Source organism: Oncorhynchus keta, chromosome 28 (assembly GCF_023373465.1).
Source record: "Oncorhynchus keta strain PuntledgeMale-10-30-2019 chromosome 28, Oket_V2, whole genome shotgun sequence".
Taxonomy (NCBI): domain Eukaryota; kingdom Metazoa; phylum Chordata; class Actinopteri; order Salmoniformes; family Salmonidae; genus Oncorhynchus; species Oncorhynchus keta.
In genome coordinates, this window is record NC_068448.1 from 49014456 (window position 1) to 49030910 (window position 16455).

The following is a 16455-nucleotide window of genomic DNA, read 5'->3' on the forward strand; positions in this document are numbered from 1 at the left end:
AAGTACAGCCCATAGCCATGGTATATTGGCCATTTACCACAAACCCCCGAGATGCCTTATTGTGTCAGAATACATTTTCACTAGGTAGAGTGCCTTCAAAAAGTATTCACAACCCTTGACATTTTCCACATTTTGTTATGTTACAAGTAGGGCTGCCCCAAATTAGTCCACTTGTCGATTGTTTGGTCGCTAGGCTGTCGGTCGACCGAGATTGTTTTAGTGCATTCGGAAAGTATTCAGACCCCTTGACTCTTTCCACATTTGTTACGTTACAGCCTTATTCTAAAATCAATAAAACATGTTTTTTTAAATACTCCGCAATCTATACACAACACCCTGTAATGACATTTTAGCAGACTTCTAAAAATAAGACAGAAATACCTTATTTACATAAGTATTCAGACCCTTTGCTATGAGACTAGAAATTGAGCTCAGTTGCATTCTGTTTCCATTGATCATCCTTGACATGTTTCTACAACTTGATTGGAGTCCACCTGTGGTAAATTCAATTGATTGGAAATGATTTTGAAAGGCACATATCTTTCTATATAAAAGGTCCCACAGTTGACAGTGCATGTCAGAGCAAAACAAAGCCACGAGGTCGAAGGAATTGTCCATAGAGCTCCGCGAATGGATTGTGTCGAGGCACAGATCTGGGGAAGGGTACCAAAACGATGTCTGCAGAATTGAATGTCCCCAAGAACAAAGTGGCCTCAATCATTCTTAAATGGAAGAAGTTAGGAACCTCCAAGACACTTCCTTGAGCTGGCCGCCTGGCCAAACTGAGCAATCGGGGGAGAAGGGCCTTGGTCAGGGAGGTGACTAAGAACCTGACGGTCATAGTGACAGAGCTCCAGAGTTCCTCTGTGGAGAAAGAAGAACCTTCCAGAAGGACAACCATCTCTGCAGCACTCCACCAATCAGGCCTTTATGGTAGAGTGACCAAACGGAAGTCACTCCTCAGTAAAAGGCACATGACAGCCAATGGAGTTTGCCAAAAGTCACCTAAAGACTCTCAGACCATGAGAAACAAGATTCTCTATTCTGATGAAACCAAGATTAAACTCTTTGGCCTGAATGCCAAGAGTCACGTCTGGAAGAAACCTGGCACCATCCCTACGGTGAAGAATGGTGGTGGCTGCATCATGCTGTGGGGATGTTATTCAGCGTTAAGGACTGGGAGACTAGTCAGGATCAAGGGAAAGATGAACGGAGCAAGGGACAGAGAGATCCTTGATGAAAACCTGCTCCAAAGCGCTCAGGACCTCAGGCTGGGGCAAAGGATCACCTTCCAACAGGACAATATCCCTAAGCACACAGCCAAGACAGCCAAGTCCTTGAGCGGCCCAGCCAGAGCCGAACTTGAACATCTCTGGAGAGACCTGAAAATAGCTGGGCAGCAACACTCATCCATTCAAACTGACAGAGCTTGAGAGGATCCCGCACAGAAGACTGGGAGACACTCCCCAAACACAGGTGTGCCAGGCTTGTAGCGTCATACCCAAGAATATTTGAGGCTGTAATCGCTTCAACAAAGTACTGAGTAAAGGGTCTGAATACTTATGTAAATGTTATTTCCGTTTTTTTTTTGTTTTTTTTAAATGGTAGAATAAAGCTGTAACATAATAAAATTTGGGAAAAGTCAAGGGGTCTGAATACTTCCCAAATGCACTGCAGACAGGTGTGTATTCAATCAATTGAATTTACCATAGGAGGACTCCAATCAAGTTGTAGAAAGATCAAGGATGATCCATGGAAACAGCTCAATTTCAACTCTCATATCAAAGGGTCTGAATTCTTATGTAAATAAAGTATTTCAGTTATAAATGTTCTAAAATTTCTAAAAACCTGTTTTCACTTTGAGGTGCCAGTACTCAGCTCCTGTGAGCTCCTGCCAAAGTTAGACCCAAGTTAATAGTAGATACAATGTTTCAAGTTCGTTGCAGACAGGCCATGTGAAGCCAATGTGATTTATAGGATATTTATATTTATCTGGATATTGTCTACCTGCAGGCTGCAACATTTTTCATTTGTTGGCTTTATGTAGACAATTTTTGGGCAAAAGAGATTACTTTTTAGGTTTGTATCATATAGATTTGGATATCATTTTGATTAACCACATGACAATGATAGAGATATGAAGATGTTATTTTCTGCATTTATTATGGATCCCCATTAGTTGCTGCCAAGGCAGCAGCTACTCTTCCTGGGGTCCAGCTAAATTAAGGCAGTAAAACAATTATAAAAACATTACAATACATTCACAATACACTATGTGTGTGCTCTCAGGGCCCTATTCTACTACCACATATCTACTATACAAAATCCATGTGTACGTGTGTGTATAGTGAGTATGTTATTGTGTGTTAGTATGCATGTGTCTGTGCCTATGTGTTGTTTCACAGTCCCTGCTGTTCCATAAGGTGTATTTTTATCTGTTTTTTTTTTAATCAAATTTTAGTGCTTGCATGAGTTCTTGAGTTCCATGTCGTCATGGCTCTATGTAGTACTGTGCGCCTCCAGTAGTCTGTTCTGGGCTTGGGGAATGTGAAGAGACCTCTGGTCTTGTGGGGTATGCATGGGTGTCTAAGCTGTGTGCCAGTAGTTCCAACTGACCACTTGGGGCATTCAAAGTGTCAATACCTCTCATAAATACAAGCAGTGATGAAGTTCTCCAATTTGAGCCAGGAGAGGCACACATTCATATTATTAATATTAGCTCTGTGTACATGTGTGGCTCTGCAAGTGTGGAGATGATATTCTCTGCTGTTGGCCTGCTCTCCAGGCACCATCGCATGAGCCTGAATCCACAGACTGGCCAAACTTGTGTTTTCAAAAATGAATTCTAAAGGCACTAAGTCCTTTTTCGTTTAATTTGTATTCATTCTAAGTAAATCACTGCATATATGCACAATTTATAGACTAGAATGATTTAATACAACAAAATGCTGTTTACATGCTCTGCGCTTTATGTCCCTACCAGCCCATTGTGTCGCACTCGCAAATGCTTGTATTTCTTTGTAGGCTATAGCATTGAAATCATTTTTATAATCTAGCCTAAATAATTAATTTCCGTCCCTTCTTAGGTTCCCTTTGACGCCTAAACCTATTTAGAGTGTTTATATGCTGTTTAATATGATATGTAGCCTATTTGAAAATGATGTGCGCTTCTTACATTCACCTTTTCATGTTTATTCAAATACTTGTCATTCAAATCCATATGGTTTGGTTTCAATACCAAATGGTAGGTTCATGTAGTCACAAAAATAAATTAGTGTTAGTTAGCAAATTTGAAGCGACAGTTTGTGTTAGCACGGAGCCCTTTTTTAAGCAGAGCGCAAGTACCATGAGAGTGATTTCCAACCGATCAACTCCGCTCACCATGCTCTGGCCACTAAACTGTCTTGAAACAATGTGATGGTCCCTCTGTGTGCAAACATACTGTGAACAAAAGGTCGAGCTCGGCAATAATTGCTGTGAAAACTCTGGGACTGTGTGCGCATCTCAGGTGTGCAAGTATTACATAGAAACTGTTTTTGAAGTTGGTAGCACAATATGTGTTGGTAGTTTCAGTACAACCACCATAAAAACAGAACAAGACTCCTTACCTGTTTTCCTCTTGTACCTGGTGATGATGCAGTACGAAACAATGTAGAGTGCTGCAAACAGTAGGAAACAAATCTGAAAAGGCAAACATAATGAAACAATTATAAAGCTGCTGAAGTGTTATGTAAATGATCAATGTTACAATATCTGGCATTATACTGATGTGAAAGCATAACACATTTTGATATACATGTATTAGCCTCCCGTAGACATGGTCTGCATCCCAAATGGCACCCTATTCCCTTCTTAGTGCACTACTGTTGACCACGGCACATAGAGCTCAGGTTAAAAGTAGTACACTACATAGGCAATATGGTGGCATTCCAGACACAGATATGGTACTGTGACATTACTACAGAAGTTTATAGGGATGCACGATATATCGGTGAACATATCGGAATTTTGCGCTACACAGCATTCCTAACCTAGCCCACAATGTCTGCTGTGTGGATCAAGCAGTCAACAAGTCGAGCAGTCACTTGAACAAGTAAGAACATTTCAGCGAGACAACTCATAGGCTAAATCCATTAACGCCAAGACAATGGAATTCATTGCCCTTGACAATCAACCGTTCTCTGTCCTGGGCGATGTTTACTTTCGCCGACTGGTCGGGCACCCGTACACACTATGAAGTGTGCTATTTTTCAGATGTTGCCCTACCGGAGTTACACAGTAATAGCGTCACTGCTACTAGCTTCACGACATACATACTATGGAACGCCATTTAGGTCTTTGCGTGTCAAAAAATATACAGTAGGATTGTCAAAGCTGTACAAAAAAGGTCTGCAAACAAGCAAACACCGGCCACGAACGATGTATTTACAATACCGCGTTGGTAATAGAGCATCATTTGTTTGACCGCAACTTCTGGAGTAGCTAGCTAGCTTTAGCACCAATACAACCAGCCTGAAAACAATGACCAGCAGAAACTGCAGTCATTTTCATTATTCTTAACAATGATTTAGGAATTCTTGTGAATAAATATTAGCTAGGTTGCCACTTGTTGTTCGCCTATTGAAATTAAACTTTGGTTCAAGGTGAAAATCTGTCTTTCTGCCCCTGAACGAGGCAGTTAACCCACCGTTCCTAGGCCGTCATTGAAAATAAGAATGTGTTCTTAACTGGCTTGCCTAGTTAAATAAAGATTAAATAAAGGTGTTAAAAATAAATAAATAAAAATCGGCGCCCAAAAATACCGATTGTTATGAAAACTTGAAATCGGCCCTAATTAATCGGCCATTGCGATTAATCGGTCGACCTCTAGTGTGGTGTGTGTAACCTTTATTTAACTAGGCAAGTCAGTTAAGAACTAATTCTTTACAATGACGGCCCGGACGATGCTGGGTCAATTGTGCACCGCACTATCGAACTCCCAATCACGACCGGATGTGATACAGCCTGGATTTGAACCAGGGACTGTAGTGACGCCTCTTGCACTGAGATGCAGTGCCTTAAACCGCTGCGTCCATGTGTGTGTGTTAAGTATTTAACTGTACTAGAATGCTTAAAACCCCGCTAATTTTTTTTATATCGGTCAAAAATGTCTTATCGGTGCATCACTGGTCATTTATGGACATGCGATACATGGTTTATGACAGCAAGTTTGCTGGGATATGCATCACTGCATATCATGTACTGTATACGTAGAGTTATTTCCATAAGACAGCTATGATTGATGGAAGTTGGGATGGCCTGGCTGGATGGATACCAGTTATGCATGTAGCCTTGATCAGGTTACAGGCAGACCTCCCCCCCCAAAGGCATCTCTCAAGTCTAGGTGATTCACTCCTACAGGGAAAGAATAGCCCGGGTGGGTGCCGATACTTTTGCTATGTATATTCAACAACACCTTGCCCTCGCCTTGTAGACTGGGTATGTATTCATAAAACACCTCAGTGTAGTGCTGATCTAGGAACAGGTACCCATGGCTATGTGATCTTGTTCATTATGATACAAAAGTTAAAACTGATCCTAGATCAGCACTCCTACTGAGGCACTTTATGAATCACAGCCCTGGCCACACCATATCCAAATCTAAAGAACAGATAGCTTCAAACAGAAAAGTTGCAACTGACTAGTTTAAACCATAATAGTCATTGTTACATTTCCAATTTGAATTCATGTATCTACATGCAACTTGATCTGGAATTAGACAGCCTAACAACAATTGAATACATTTTTTGCAGTGCCATTGCCAAACCCAGGGCCTCAGAGCCCCACCACTGACAGAAATATTCCACATTCCCCTACGGACGGTGGGACAGACAGAAAATAGGCCTGTGGACCTCCTCCTCCGCAGCAGCAGCACTATCTCCGGTTTCCACATTATACAACACGAGGAGACATGAGTCAGCAGGAGTAACAGGCAGACAAGACACATATCTTTGTCTATCATTATAAAGTATGATAGACAAAGGTTGGCTCTCAAAACCCTTCACAAAGAAAACTCAATTTCGCCACCACATGACAACAGACCAGAAAAACGGCTGAAAGGTCAGTGCTCTGATCATCAGCAACACAGCTAACCCCCTCAGACAAAACTTCAGATATGAGGTTGTGTGAATGCATGACTGTGCCCAGGAGTGACAGGACATCGAGGGAGAACCCTGAGCTGGCTGATGGTGATCAACTGACAACAGTATACTCTACTTTGCTTATCGTCAAATTTCTCCACTGTATCTAGGCCTTTTTCTTATTTTTCTCCCTTAGAATCCTCACTTATTTAACAGTCAAGGTGTTTTCAATATGCATTCATTTCTGCTTGAGGGTCAATGTTGTTAGACATCGCAGCAGAGACAACCCATGACGTAGACTAGTTTAGAGTGAGTGCAGGGCACTGCCGGCACCTCAAATAGCATAGTACACCTCTATGATATTTGACCTCACACAACACAGGGGATACTATAGTGACCACACCTTTTGTTTAAGAAAAAAAAAACTTCATCCTACTAGCTCTGGTCCAGGGCGTTACTGCGCATTAATCCACTAAGGAATGCGCAGTGAAGGAACGCAAACTAATGCCCTGGACCAGAGCTATGATCCCTCATGTTAAGGTACATATGCTGCTACAGCACAAGCTGTGTAAAGTTTAGGCTATGCTATAACTCCGGTGACAGCAACAAAATGTGGGTCACAAATGGTGGTCACATTCCATAGTAGAATCACTTAGGCACTATGTGCTAGAAGGGAGGAGGGAGCATTGGAATGCCAACGTGGATAGTGGCATTTCCATGTAAAAAAGCCCCATGAGCGCCGGCATGGGAGGTTCATAGGAGCATGTCAAATTCGGTGTCAAATGAAAGAGTCTATAAAAATAAATAAAAACTACGCAGAAATTTCTCAACCATTTTCCCATCCTAAAAACGTGGAATAAGCAAATGCTTGGCTTTCTGGTCAAACCGATAGAAAAGGGGTGTTCGACAACATCTACCATAAAGTCTTGAAAGATATTAGAAATAAGTTGAAACACATTCATGTTGAAGTAAAGACATCTGTCAACTAATATCAACACATTTAGTTTTGTACATTTAAAAATAAAAAATAAAAACTATATGGGACTGGAAGTGTGAGAAGATAGGGTATAAGTTAGTACAAATGTATTGGTTATGGGAGCTGTGTAGTTGTGTTACTTTTTTATATCATTTTTTACCTGCTGTTTAATATTCAAACAACTGATATACAGTACCAGTAAAATGTTTGGACACACCTACTCATTCAAGGATTTTTCTTTATTTGTACTATTTTCTTTACAATGTAGAATAACAGTAAAGACATAAAAGAAACTATGAAATAACACAACACACACCCCCCACACCTCCTCCTCCATGCTTCACAGTGGGAACAACACATGCAGAGATTATCCGTTCACCTACTCTGCATCTCACAGACACGGCGGTTGGAACCAAAAATCTCAAATTTGGACTCATCAGACCAAAGGACAGATTTCCACCGGCCTAATGTCCATTGCTCGTGTTCCTTGGCCCAAGCAAGTCTATTTTTATTCTTGGTGTCCTTTAGCAGTGGTTTCTTTGCAGCACTTCGACCATGAAGGCCTGATTCACGGTCTCCTCCGAACAGTTGATGTTGAGATGTGTCTGTTACTTGAACTCTGAAGCATTCTTTTGGGCTGCAATCTGATGTGCAGTGAACTCTAATTAACATATCCTCTGCAGCAGAGGTAACTCTGTGTCTTTCTTTCCTGTGGCGGTCCTCATGAGAGCCAGTTTCATCATAGCGGCTGATGTTTTTTGCAACTGCACTTGAAGAAACTTTAAAAGTTCTTGATATTTTCCACATTGACTGATCTTCATGTCTTAAAGTAATGATGGACTGTTGTTTCGCTTTGCTTATTTGAGCTGTTCTTGCCATAATAAAATGGTATTTACCAAATAGGGCTATCTTCTGTATACCACCTCTACCTTGTCACAACACAACTGATTGGCTTAAACGCATTAAGGAAAGAAATTCCACAAATTGACTTTTTAAAAGGCACATGTGTTAATTGAAATGCATTCCAGGTGACTACCTCATGAAGCTGGTTGAGAGAATGCCAAGAGTGTGCAAGCCTGCCATCAAGGTAAAGGGTGGCTACTTTGAAGAATATTTTGATTTGTTTAACACTTTTTTGGTTACTACATGATTCTTCCGTATGTGTTATTTCATAGTGTTGATATCTCACTATTATTCTACAATGTAGAAAATATTAAAATTAATAAAAACCCTGGAATGAGTAGGTTTGTCAAAACTTTGATTGGTACTGTACAGTTGAAAGATGCTGTCTTGTTGGGTGTTAGGTTTTTGTTTTATCAGTGTTATGTAATGGTGTAATGTCAAATTGATTAAAAATAATAAGAATAAATCACACAAAAAGGAACAACCCCTTGTGCCTAGTCATTCTGTTACCAAAAACCCACATATCTTTAAGATATTGTCATTTTTCTCTCTCATGAGAGGGAGGATAATGAAAGTTCATAGAAATAACAAGTAAAGGTAGCCCTACAAATTAGTTAGTGTTTTTACTGATATCAACTTTAACTGATCAAAACTCATAATTCTGTTACCAATTTATCAGTCAAGGAATTACTGTAATTTAATTGGCTAGAATGGGAATTCATAGTAGTCACAAACCACAGTTGGGTCACCTGCTACTGTCATCTCTTCCACTGTCATACTGTTATGTTCAGCTCATAACTGGTGGTCAAAGCAATACTTAAAACAGTCTGGCCACCCCACCCTCTCACTCCAGTTAATGTCACCTCTCTCGGCTCTTACAGACACCTACTACCTACCCTCTTTCCATTTACTGTCACAAGTATCCTCAATCTCTGGACACCGACCAACACCGGACGTCCATAGACATTGAAAAGTAGTTGACATTTGGTCAGTCCGCCCTGGCCAGACCAAATCTGAACCAATCATAGGCGTCTATGTTTCATACATTTGGACAGCGCCGTACAGTAAAGTAAAGAAAATTAGAGTAAAGTACAGTAGAGAACTCTAGAGTACAGTATAATGTACTGTATTTTACTGTACTTATTTACTTTACTGAACTCCATTGTGCTGTATTGTGATGTAGATGATTGGTTCAGATTTGGTCTGGTCCGGACCAACCAAATGTAGTCTTGTTTTGGGGAATAAGAATAATAATCAGTGTGTAGAATAATACTCAAATATGCAAAGGAGGATATTGAATATTTCTACCTTTCAGGATACATCATCACCATGAAGAGAATGATATTCATAATTATGCATTTTTTTGTATGGTACAGATCAGGAACCCATGACGTAATTCCGTGATGTAAATCCACTTCACTTACTGTAGTTCAATAACCAAAAGTCAAGGTGTCATGTCATGTCATAGCTGACACCCCATTCTTTCTGCAGACATCTTTGAATCTTAATTCAGAGCAGATATTTAAACAGAGTGTTTGGAAAACGTGGCCACATAAAAAAAGAGGGAGATTTGACAAAAATTATGTTATCAAACTGAGCATTGCACTTTTATTGCAGTTTTTGTACAATTATCAGCAGAAATTGTTAAAATTGGGCCTTGTGCATAGAGTTAATATACTTTTTAAATTACATTTTTGTTTGGTAACATTTAGAAGGAAAAAGACTCATTACCATGGAATTGCCTATAGCTAATTGGGTAGCCACTACCAGCATACTGCATCAAATCCTGAGCTGACAAGGCACAAATCTGTCGTTCTGCCCCTGAACAAGGCAGTTAACCCACTGTTCCTTGTAAATAAGAATTCGTTCATAACTGACTTGCCTAGTTAAATAAAGATGAAATAAAATAAAAAATACTTAACAAGGAAGGAAGGAGAAAGACGACAACAACAGAGGCAAGCTAACTTATTTGGAGACATAAAGGCGCAATTTGTCGTTCGAACAATAGCATGGCAGCTATCCCGACACTGACTTGGTAAATAGATGGATTGGACTGTAGAAATGTAACAACTCAAATTCATTATAGATGTTAAAACTGACCGATATATATAGTTTACTTGTAAGCATGTTTAGAGAATACAATGGTAGTGTGTTTGTTTACAAAACAAATGAGTAAAACAAGCTTATGTTTGGGGTTGTGATGAGGGTAAGACACATGAACTCATGGAGGTATTCATAAGTTTGACTCTTCAATCATTTTAAAGACCTAAAATGGATGCAGAAATCGCAGTTTTTCCCCCCTTAACGTGGCTTTCCCTTGTTGTGGAGCTACAATAAAAGGTGAGCTAATCAGAAAGCTACTATTACAGTTACACGTGGGGAACATTCGCTAGTTATCATTGGTAGCTAGCTATATGCAACTTGCCTGCTAGCAAAATAACGTTAGCTTTGCGTTTGACTGACCTAATGTAAGCAGCATCGCCACATATCAAATGTTGGCTAGCAAGCTAGCTAGCGAACGTTAGAGAGATTAACTTACAATGTACTCTCGAACTTGGCTGTGGAAATTCTGCTCTCTGATAGTAACATCGTCTTCTTCCATTCTTCATATTGCAAATGCAAGTCAATTGCCCCACTGAATACTAGTCGTACAACTGACGTCCATAAAACCTGTCTATGGTCAACAGAAGAAAACGGCTCAGGCTACATACACTTCTGTGACTAGTATTCTGCCAGCAGCACAAACGATGACGTCACTTTGTATGGTAATAACAAAAACTTCAAAATAAAATCCGGCATTTCAAAACATTGCAATAATATATTTAAGCAATAATGTCCGAGGTTGTGTGGTATATGTGTAACTCTGTGTTGTCTGTTCACACTGCTATGCTTTATCTTGGCCAGGTCGCAGTTGCAAATGAGAACTTGTTCTCAGCTAGCCAGCCTAGTTAAATAAAGGTGAAATAAAAATTAAAAATATGGCCAATATACCATGGCTAAAGGCTGTTCTTAAGCACGATGGAACGGAGTGCCTGGATACAGGCCTTAGCCGTGGTATATTGGCCATATACCACAACCCCCCGAGGTGCCTTATTGCTATTACAAACTAGTTGCCAATGTAAATAGAGCAGTAAAAAGACATGTTTTGTCATACCTGTGCTATATGGTCTAATATACCACTGCTGTCAGCCAATCAGCATTCAGGGCTCAAAACACCCAGTTTATAAATGCCATTTAGCAGACGCTTTTATCCAAAGCGACTTATAGTAATGCGTGCATGCATTTTATGTATCGTGGTCCCAGGAATCGAAACCACCGCCCCGGAGTTACAAGCGCCATGCTCTACCAATTGAGCTACAAAGAACCACAATGTGGATAACTCGTTCAATTCTCGGGCCGACTCTTTTCTCTGTATATATCAATGATGTTGCTCTTGCTGCGGGCGATTCCCTGATCCACCTCTACGCAGACGACACCATTTTGTATACCTCTGGCCCTTCCTTGGACACTGTGCTATCTAACCTCCAAACGAGCTTCAATGCCATACAACACTCCTTCCGTGGCCTCCAACTGCTCTTAAACGCTAGTAAAACCAAATGCATGCTTTTCAAACGTTCGCTGCCTGCACCCGCATGCCCGACTAGCATCACCACCCTGGATGGTTCCAACCTAGAATATGTGGACATCTATAAGTACCTAGGTGTCTGGCTAGACATAAACATAACAAATAAAACACATTTTATAACACCAATAATGACAAAATACAATGTTGACACTGGTATGTTAGAAAGAACACTAGCTGAGACAGGTAGAAAAGTTGTGTGGAAAATACTCAGTAGGGTCTCTCTCTACTAACCAAATATACTTTGTTTTGGAGGGCGACTGTTTTATAGGCACATGCATTTAGCCCTGCATGTTAATTCCAAAATGATACATTAATGTACTGTTGTTGTGTTGAATATCAGTTGTAAAGACAAAACATTTTAACCGTTTTCTGGGGTTTACCCTGTTTGCTTCCTGTGTGAAATAAAATGTAAACAAAGACACAATGTAAACAATGATGGAATGGCATACCTGTTAAAGACCTATATTAACCTATAATATATAGCACCTATAGCATATATAGCACCTAATGGTGCTGATAATGGTTGTACCTTTACATATTTAAATCAGCCCAAGGCCAGCCTTGACATGTGCCATAAAATGCATCAAGTCAATCACTTGGCCTGACAAATTAAATATTTTTGAGAAAATATGCGATCCCGTCGATGTGGATAGGGGCATGCTCCCTCTGCTGTTTCCTGAAATCCACGATCAGCTCCTTCGCTTTGTTGACGTTGAGGGAGAGGTTATTTTCCTGGCACCACTTCGCCAGGGCCCTCACCTCCTCCCTGTAGGCTGTCTAGTCATTGCGGCCACGCAGTCATGAGTGAACAGGGAGTACAGGAGGGGGCTGAGCACGCACCCATGTGGGGCCCCTGTGTGGAGGATCAGCAAAGTGGAGGTGTTGTTTCCTACCTTCACCACCTGGGGGCGGCCCATCAAGAAGTCCAGGACCCAGTTGCATAGGGTGTGGTTCAGATCCAGGGCCCAAGCTTAATGATGAGTTTGGAGGGTACTATGGTGTTGAACGCTGAGCTATAGTCAATGAAAAGCATTCTTACATAGGAAATCATCTTGTCCAGATGGGATAGGGCAGTGTGCAGTGCCATGGCGATTGCATCGCCTGTGGATCTATTGGTGCAGTATGCAAATTGAAGGGGGTTTAGGGTGTCAGGTAAGGTAGAGGTGATATGATCCTTAACTAGCCTCTCAAAGCACTTCATGATGACAGAAGTGAGTGCTACAGGGCAGAAATCATTTATTTCAGTTACCTTTGCTGTCTTGGATACAGGAACAATGGTGGGCATCTTGAAGCGGGGACAGCAGACTGAGATAGGGAGAGACTAAATCTGTCCATAAACACTCCAGCCAGCTGGTCTGCGCATGCTCTGAGGACGTGGCTAGGGATGCCGTCTGGGCCAGCAGCCTTGCGAGGGTTAACACATTTAAATGTCTTACGTCGGCCGCAGAGAACGAGAGCCCACAGTTCTTGGGAGCGGCCGCGATGGTGGCATTGTGTTATCCTCAAAGCGGGCGAAGAAGGTGTTTCGCTTGTCCGGGAGCAAGACGCTGGTGTCCGTGACATGGCTGGTTTTCCCTTTGTAATCAGTGATTGTCGACCCTGCCACATACATCTTGTGTCTGAGCCATTGAATTTCGAATCCACTTTGTCTCTGTACTGACGTTTTCCCTGTTTGATTGGTTTACTGAGGGAATGACTACACTGTTTGTACTCAACCATATTCCCAGTCACCTTGCCTTCACAGTCTACTGCTATACTGCTAACCTTGATAGAAAAGCAACACATAAAGGCCAATAACTTGTAAATAATGTTCTCCATTGTTGTTCTGTAAGCTTGATTATGCTGTGTATTGTTAGCCTATCAGCCTTGTTGGCTCTTGTAATACATGTTCAACTCTGCAAAATGTGCCTTTGCTGACCTTGATCGATAATCATGACAATGTAGCTTGTAAATAATCTTCTCTCTGTTATTATTCTTTTAAACTAGGTTTTAGGCCTTTACTGTATACTGAAAATCTTGATAGATAAGAAGCACATATCAGACTACAACTTGTAAATCATTATCTTCATTGCTGTTCAGAAAGTGTGATTATGCTGTGTCTTAATAGCCTGGTTAATATGCATTACATTTAACTTGTAAATAAATTAGTTTTCATTTTGATTAAAACGTTTGATATTTGTGTTTCCTTTTCGTTGTTGAGTGTGTATTGATTTCAGGACCATGGATAGCACCATGTAATTTAAAGCTGTTGCTGGATATGATGCAGTCCCCCTCCAAAACGACACATATTTGGTTAGTAGAGACCCTACGGAGTATTTCCCACCCCACTTTAGCTGAGACAGGTAGAAAAACTATCTCTAAAGTACCAACAAGTATCCCATATACTGTGTATTGCATTGCAGTGATTGGAGTGGATGGAGTAAGGAGTCACAAGTACTCTGTATTAAACCCGTTGCCCAGAACAAGAGACCCATTTCATTTTTGCAGACTATATTGAGTAATTCCAATAACATTTATTTGTATTTTATTAAAAAAAATGTATTTCTGTAAATATAGCCTACACAACAGCTTTAAACATAGCAGTATTTGTGTAAACTGGTATAAATAATATAAGAAAAAAAAGAAATACGTCAAATTATCAATTTATGTTTTCGAAGGTGGTTACAATGTGCTGTAAAAACGTTCGATATTTGCATGTCTTTGCAGGGGGCTGTTATTATTTTTAATCCATGATCGTGCTCCAGCATAATATCCTGCTGCTAGGAGAACGGTAATTCAGCCAAAACCCACTGAATGGGTTGTTACTAGTTGACAGTTACAAAGTCCTAATTATGGCTAAACCCCGCCGAATTCTATTTATCTTGTTAAAAACTGATTTTAAACTCTAACTACACGGTTAGCCTATATTGTATATCATACAAATTCATGAAAACACACCCCAAAAAATCGTATTAATTTAAGGTTAGGTTTGGGCATAAGGTTAGCAGTGTGGTTAAGATGAGGGATACGTTTAACATCAGATTTTAAGAAGCTACATTGTAGAATAGTAGACATAATTATGGCTGTGGTAACTAGGGACGACCAAAAATAAATGACATCATCATTCCGCGCTAAAAACTATAATCATTTGTTGTGTTTACTGAGTCGTTTGTCAACCAAAATGGCTTGCCTCATGAAGACTGGATACATGTGTCTAATTATTTTGACGTTTTAAGATAGTTTTGTTCAACTATTTCAAGTGTTTCGAAGTAACCACGGTAGGGGTTATTTCACTTAAGTAGCCTTTTGCTACATAGACGAGTTTTTTTTTTGCTTCATACACGGGCATGTTTGTTTCTTGCCAAGCTTGAAACTCGTAGACACATCGAAAGGAATGTAATTATAAAAGTAATTGTCTTCCATCAAGTAACAATAAGATGATAGTTAAATAGTTAACGATAGTCATCTCTGTTGCAAAGTTGAAAGCCAAGAGGGAAGGAAAGACACAGGAAAACTGCAAAAGTATATGGTGACAGTTAACGACTTTGTAAAGAGTAAGGTAGGCTGTGATGAAACGGAAGATGGCTGTAGTTTGAGATTTGTGAAGAGGAAAAGTAGAAGTCATGCATAAGGAGAAAAGAAAGATAAAAAGACAAAGTAAGAATCGCTATGAAGGCTAACGTTACAAGGCTCTCAACGCATCCACTGGTGACAGTGGGGAAGTTGCAACCCCATCTGATAAACAACAAACAAAGGTGAATGGAAAATTGAAGAAAGGATGAGCCAGCAGCCCAACAGTCCAAGTCAACTCCTGTTGAGACTGCAGTTGAGAGAAGGTTGAGAAAACTGGACCTAAGAAACCGTCTAAGAAAGCACAGCAAAGAAACAGACTTGAGGAATCAAGAAAAAAAAGCAATTTTGGAAGCAAATGATGTCGAGGACCGAGAAATTACGAGATTGGAAGGATCTCTTGGGTATAACAAGAGGGGAAACAATTTGCTGATGATGGACTTGATTACATTTTGGGTGTACTGGAAGCTGGGTCGGCAGCTTCAGGGATGATGTATGACAGTGGTGACATTGACATTGCCAAAAAGAAATTCAGGAAATTGGAAGACAGTGAATCTGAAATGTCCGGCAAGGAGGAGGAAGAACAAGGACAAGACTCTGAAGAGGAGGGCAGCGAACTAGACAGTGACGGAGATCTGGATGCCAATGCGGCGGAAGGAAAGTATGTGGAGGAAGATGAGATTGATGAGGACAGAAGGAATGGATGAGAGTTTTGGAGCAGGTTCGGAAGAAGAAAATTAAGAGGAAGAGGAATGAGTTGAGACTCAAAGCTTGCAGGGCCTAAGGCAGAAACTGTAAGTTGCCCAAATAGAATATAATTTGTGAATTTCAGCAAAAAGTGTCACGACTCGTCAAGGTGGGTGGAATCAGGCGCAGAGAGCAAATAGTGAATAGTAGTTTATTCTCCGGTGAACAAAAATAAACACGGACAACCCAAAATACTAACAGGGTGAAAATATCCAAAACAGGATAACAGACAAACCGGAGAAATAAAACAAAAACACCGACAGCCGAAACGAAATGACTCAAACAAACAATCCCGCACAAAACAAGGGCGGGACAACCTACATTATATACAGATACTAATTAACTAACACACAGGTGAAACCATCAGACAAAACCAACAGATAACCGAAAAGGGATCGGTAGTGGCTTATAGGACGGTGACGACAACCGCCGAGCACAGCCTGAACGGGCAGGAGAGCCAACCTCGGCGGAAGTCGTGACAGTACCCCCCCTGACGCGCGGCTCCTGCAGCGCGCCACCACCGTCCTCGAGGACGA

General features: G+C 40.7%; 1 protein-coding gene and 1 pseudogene across 3 annotated transcripts in view; one reads left to right on the plus strand and one right to left on the minus strand.

Annotated features, from left to right (window-relative positions):
• The window catches only part of LOC118361530 (limb region 1 protein homolog), a 57331-nt gene extending 46585 nt beyond the window's left edge, over nt 1-10746 (minus strand). For all 3 annotated transcript variants that reach the window (XM_035741543.2, XM_052483218.1, XM_035741542.2), the window contains exons 1-2: nt 10538-10746; nt 3609-3681 (exon numbers count right to left, since the gene is read on the minus strand). In XM_035741543.2, coding sequence (XP_035597436.1) covers nt 3609-3681; nt 10538-10600 — 136 coding nt within the window. In that variant the 5' untranslated portion in view covers nt 10601-10746. The remainder of the gene's footprint in view (nt 1-3608; nt 3682-10537) is intronic.
• A 4142-nt stretch (nt 10747-14888) lies between these two features.
• LOC118361533 (nucleolar MIF4G domain-containing protein 1-like) lies at nt 14889-16404 on the plus strand (annotated as a pseudogene).
• The last annotated feature ends 51 nt before the right edge of the window (nt 16405-16455 follow it).